This window comes from Mytilus edulis, chromosome 6, assembly GCF_963676685.1.
Source record: "Mytilus edulis chromosome 6, xbMytEdul2.2, whole genome shotgun sequence".
NCBI lineage: Eukaryota > Metazoa > Mollusca > Bivalvia > Mytilida > Mytilidae > Mytilus > Mytilus edulis.
In genome coordinates, this window is record NC_092349.1 from 93,847,343 (window position 1) to 93,853,907 (window position 6,565).

The window sequence follows — 6,565 nt, forward strand, 5'->3', positions numbered from 1 at the left end:
TGAGTGCATGTTATCATTGTAACCGAGATCGTTTTTATAATAGATAGATTGTCAGATCACAGATAAATTTGTGTTACGTTCTGTGCGTACTTATTTTAAACTATTTGTATTTAATCCTGTTCATAAAACGGAAGTATTAATTTTCAAATTACTTTATTTTCGATGTTTATACTACGAAACAAAGAATGCTTAGATATTATTTTTTTTATTTTAAATCAACGAAGAGCGGTCCTGGTTACAAGTTAACTTAGTGTTGAGCAGACCAGTCAAAAGTTAACTTGGGAACAGGTCTGGTTTTGATCGGATTTGTCCAAGCAGAAGTTAACTTTGTGGCAGGACCGGTTTCCAAGTTAACTTATGTTAACTTTATGACAGGACTGGTTCCGAAGTTAACGTATGTTAACTTATGACAGGACTGGTTAGAAGTTAACTTATATTAATAGCGGACCTGTTTCCAAGTTAACTTTTTGGCAGACATAAAAACAGTCCTAGGACAAAGTCCGCTTTTCAAGTTAACTAGATTTTGGTCCTAGGACTGGTCAGAGCAGTCCTATATTCGGTCACAGGTTAACTTTGACCAGTCCAAATGACTGGTTATCAAGTTAACTTGCTGTACAGGTTAGGAGTGCACCCATCTGTAATTGAAAACTGCTTATGATACATTTTTAGCTCACCTGGCCCAAAGGGCCAAGTGACCTTTTCTCATCACTTGGCGTCCGTCGTTGTCGTCGTCCGTCGTTAGCTTTTACAAAAATCTTCTCCTCTGAAACTACTAGGCCAAATTAAACCAAACTTGGCCATAATCATCATTGGGGTATCTAGTCTTAAAAATGTGTCCGGTGAAACGGCCAACCATCCAAGATGGCCGCCATGGCTATAAATAGAACATAGGGGTAAAATGCAGTTTTTGGCTTATAACTCAAAAACCAAAGCATTTAAAGCAAATCTGACATGGGTAAAATTGTATATCAGGTCAAGATCTATATGTCCCGAAATTTTCAGATGAATCGGACAACATATTGTTGGTTTTCTGCCCCTGATTTGGTAATTTTAAGGACATTTTGCTGTTTTTTGGTTATTATCTTGAATATAATAATAGATAGAGATAAACTGTAAACAGCAATAATGTTCAGCAAACTAAGATTTACAAATAAGTCAACATGACCAAAATGGTCAGTTGACCCCTTTAGGAGTAATGGCCCTTTATAGTCAATTTTTGTCCATTTTTCGTAAATCTTAGTAATCTTTTACAAAAATCTTCTCCTCTGAAACTACTCGGCTAAATTAAACCAAACTTGGCCACAATCATCATTGGGGTATCTTGTTTGAAAAATGTGTCCGTTGACCCGGCCAACCATCCAAGATGGCCGCCATGGCTAAAAATAGAACATAGGGGTAAAATGCAGTTTTTGGCTTATAACTCAAAAACCAAATCATTTACAGCAAATCTGACAGAGATAAAATTGTTTATCAGGTCAAGATCTATCTACCCGCAAATTTTCAGATGAATCAGATAACCCATTGTTGGGTTGCTGCCCCTGATTTGGTAATTTTAAGGAAATTTTGCTGTTTTTGGTTATTATCTTGAATATTATAATAGATAGAGATAAACTGTAAACAGCATTAATGTTCAGCAAAGTAATATTTAAAAATAAGTCAACATGACCAAAATGGTCAGTTGACCCCTTTAGAAGTAATTGCCCTTTATAGTCAATTTTTAAGCATTTTTCGCAAATCTTTGTTATCTTTTACAAAAATCTTCTCTGAGACTACTGGGCCAAATTAATCTAAACTTGGTCACAATCATCTTTTGGGTATCTAGTTTAAAAAATGTGTCCGATGACCCGGTCAACCAACCAAGATGGCTGCCACGTCTACAAATAGAGCAAAGGTGTAAAATGCAGTTTTTGGCTTATAACTTAAAAATCAAAGCATTTAGAGCAAATCTGGCTCAGGAAAATTGTTTATCAGGTGAAGATCTATCTGCCGTGAAATTTTCAGAAGGATTGGATATTCTGTTGTTAGGTTGCTGCCCCTGAATTGGTAATTTTAAGGAAATTTTGCCATTTTTGTTTATTATTTGGAATACTATTATAGATAGAGATAAACTGTAAACAGCAATAATGTACAGCAAAGTGATACCTTAAAATTAGTCAACATGACCAAAATGGTCAATTGACCTCCTAAGGAGTTATTATCCTTTATAGTCAACTTTTAACAATTTTCATAGAATTTGTAAATTTTTACTAACATTTTCTACTAAAACTACTGGACCAAGTTCATTATAGATAGAGATTTTTGTTAGCAGCAAGAATATACAGTAAAGTAAGATGTACAAACACATTACCATCACCAAAACACAAAGTTGTCATGAATTCATCTGCGTCCTTTGTTTAATATTCACATGGACCAAGGTGAGCGACACAGGCTCTTTAGAGCCTCTAGTTTGTTATTAGGAACATATCAAGATGTCAGTAGAATGCATTTTTTTAATACAATTTCCTTGTGTAATAAACCAAAATTTAAACATTCTTTTCTGATTTCAGAAAAAAAAGAAAATTCAGAACTTAAAGAGAAATTAAATAAAATGAAAACTGAGATGAGTGAAATAATTCCAAAGAATATTAGAGGTATATTATAAGTTTATGTATTTTGACATTTTATAATTTGACAACAACAAACACTGCACCCTTGTAATCCCTGGACATGCTTGTGCTTTTATGTTTGATATTGAGTCAGATCAAAGGCTTTCACCCCTAAAACATGACCCTTCTATAACAGTAACTTTACTATATCAGTATGTCCTTTATAACTTGCTGTATTAACACCTCTTAAATAATTTGTCAAATGTGAAAATCAAAAACCATTTACATATAATTTTGAATGATTTTACAATAAATAATGGTTAACCTAGACAATTTATTATTGTTTTGCTAGTAAGTATATGTTTTGAAGGGATATTTTTAACTTAGATTTAATGAAAACAAGCAGATTGGGTATGATGGCCAATGAGACACCTATCCACATAAGGACAAGTATATACACATTCACAGGTAACCATCCAGTATTCAACAATGAGGAAAACTGATGAGGTATGATGACCAATTCCACGAGACGCCTATCCTCATAAGGACAAGTATGTAAACATTCACCGGTAACCATCCAGTCTTCAACAATGAGGAAAACTTGTACGGTATAAAAAGGTATAACATGTATAAAAGGTCCTGAGAGTCAAAATGTGAAACAACTTTGAAAATTTAATCAATTCACTATTTTATGTCTTTGAAATAATAAAATAAATAGTAATTTTCTGTAATAAGGTACTCGTATATATTTTTCAGAGCTAATAAAAAAACAAGTAAAAGACTGGGAAAAGAAAGATAAGATGTTCGTGTCTACAAGAGCCAGTGATTATGTCATGGAACAGTTACAGGACAACAGTTGCTTGACATTAACTGCCCCATCAGGAGTTGGAAAATCATTCATTGCCAGACACACAGCACTAGTTTTAAAGAAGCAAGGATACAATATAATACCAGTTGAATTACCAGCAGACATTAAAACTTATTATCAGCCTGGTAAACAGACAGTCTTCATAGTAGATGATATTTGTGGAAATTTCACAGCGAATCAACAACAGGTTGAGAACTGGCAACAACTGTTACCGGTGATTAAAACAATTATTGCAGACAAATGTTGTAAGATTATTGTATCTTGTAGATTACAAGTCTATAAAGATAATAAGTTTAATTTATTATCACCTTTTAAATCCTGTGAATGTAACTTAATATCAGATAAGTTATGTCTTACGTCTGTAGAAAAAAATGCTATAGCAAAAACATATATTGGTTCTATTGATGAATTATCACAAAATGGTGAATTCTTTCCACTTTTATGCTCTTTATATGATAGGGAGCGAAATGGAGATGTTGAAGATTTTTTCAAAAATCCATTTAATGTCTATCAGAATGAACTAGACAATCTAAGTAGGCATGGTGATGAAGGGATCTCAAGAATTTGTAGTCTGGCTTTATGTGTTATCTTTAATAATCAGCTAGACGAGAAATGGTTCAGGGGTAAATTGACAGATCAACAAAAATATATCATAGACGACATATGTGATGCCTGGGAAATCAACAGAATTACATCAAAGGCAACATTACAGACAACACTTGATATTCTAGATGGTACATTTATCTGTAAACAGAATGGTATTTATAGAACTCTACATGATAAACTATTTGACTTCCTTGCTCATTACTTTGGTCAGAAAATGATTGAATGTTTGATAGACCACGGTGATAGTAATTTAGTACATGGACGTTTTATCTGGCAGAATTCACCGGACAACAAGAACAGTAACATAGACTACATTATTGAAATACCAGATGATTATTTGAAATCATATTTAGAAAGGTTTATACAGGACTGGTCAGCAGGAAAGGTGAGAGTTATTTTCATGAACAACAATATGTCAGTACCATTATTTAGAAAACATTTATTACAGCACTTACAACAAATGAAAAAATCAAAGCAAGTAACATTAGCCAATACCAAGGATACAGTGTTACCAAAAGAGCATCATGGATCAGGTAATACTCCACTTATACTTACTTGTTATGATGGTTATACTGACATGGTACATTGGTTGTTACATAATGATGTGGATGTGGATCAGTGGAGAGATGATGGGGTTACAGGACTGTACATGGCATGTCAGGAAGGACATAATGATATAGTTAAGTTACTGTTAGAGAGGAATCCTAATGTTGATCTATGTGACAAGGATGGTTTTACACCACTGATCAGAGCATGTATCCGTAACTACATCAGCATAGTACAAATGTTAATTAAAAATAAACCAAACATTAATGCCCAGACCTATGATGGAGGTAATGCTTTATATTTCAGTGCACTGAATGGAAACATAGAGATAATGCAGTTACTGTTAGAGAATAATGCTGACTGTAATATCTGTGGCTATAAAAAACAGTATGTAATAGATACAATAACTAATCACTCATGGAAAACATTAGAAAACGTAAAAAAGAATATTTATGAAAGCCTTGTGAAGAAAGCATCACCACATGTGGCAGATTATATCAGTAAGAAGTCAGTAGATTTTGTGTTTGATGTGGATGCTGGTTCTTCTCCATTACACATTGCCTGTTTTATGGGTAAGATAGATATAGTCAGTTGTCTTCTGGACCACAATGCTGACATCAACATGACAAAAGAAGATGGATCATCACCATTATGTTTTGCATGTGAAGTAGGACATGAGGATATTGTATGTTTATTGTTAGATAAAGGAGCAGATACACAGATATGTAGACTTGATGGGGAATCTCCGTTAAAGATTGCTACAGATAATGGACATGCATCTATAGAAATTGTGTTAAAAAATCACACAAAGAAGGAGGACAAACGTTCTTTTTAACTCTTATTCTTTTTTCAGTGGTTTGTTATGACATGTAAAAATCATGCAGCAGATGAGAAAACAAACTTCTTTTTTATTTTCTTGTTGATTGGTGTTTATTTGTTATGTACTAACGTTCATTCCATTACCTTCTCTCTATTGTTACTTGTAAAGCTAAGCTAAGTATCAGATGAATATTCTTAATTTTATTACAAGGAATCGAAGAATCATTTAAGATTTAGATGCAGTCAAAATATTTTGTTATCAATGCCAATGAATAAAACTGTACCATACTTAGTAACCATTGTAATTCTATTTTTACTTAGTTGTGTTTTTATTACTTCATTGTTTTCTAAAGTCACATTTCTTTACTTGGTGAGACTTGATGCTTATATTAACATGATTAAAGGTTACATATTTTACTGATGTTATACATTTAATTTTGCTTTGTTTGGTTCATGTTCTCCTTTGTATATGTATATTGTAATATATGTTTGTAAACGTTACAAACCCAAATATTTCTTTATTGGGATACTATCTTATCATGCTTATTGCAACATATGTGGTATTCACTAAGAACTTATTTAAGAACTAATTACATTGATATACAGTTATCAATCAACATATGTGTTATTCACTAAGGACTTATTTAAGAACTCATTACATTGATATACAGTTATCAATACACATATGTGTTATTCACTAAGGACTTATTTAAGAACTCATTACATTGATATACTGTTATCAATCAACATATGTGGTATTCACTAAGGACTTATTTAAGAACTAATTACATTGATAAACACATGATACAGTTATCAATCAACATATGTGTTATTCACTAAGGACTTATTTAAGAACTCATTACATTGATATACAGTTATCAATCAACATATGTGTTATTCACTAAGGATTTATTTAAGAACTAATTACATTAATATACACATGATACAGTTATCAATCAACATATGTGTTATTCACTAAGGACTTATTTAAGAACTCATTACATTGATATACAGATGATACAGTTATCAATCAACATATGTGTTACTCACTAAGGACTTATTTAAGAACTAATTTCATTGATATACACATGATACAGTTATCAATCAACATATGTCTTATTCACTAAGGACTTATTTCAGA

At 32.4% G+C, this 6,565-nt stretch overlaps 1 protein-coding gene across 1 annotated transcript; it reads left to right on the forward strand.

Annotated features, from left to right (window-relative positions):
- The first annotated feature begins 4,273 nt into the window (after positions 1–4,273).
- On the forward strand, positions 4,274–5,440 carry LOC139526773 (ankyrin repeat domain-containing protein 29-like). The gene has a single exon (XM_071321941.1). It carries the CDS (start codon positions 4,274–4,276, stop codon positions 5,438–5,440), a length of 1,167 nt encoding a protein of 388 aa, XP_071178042.1.
- The last annotated feature ends 1,125 nt before the right edge of the window (positions 5,441–6,565 follow it).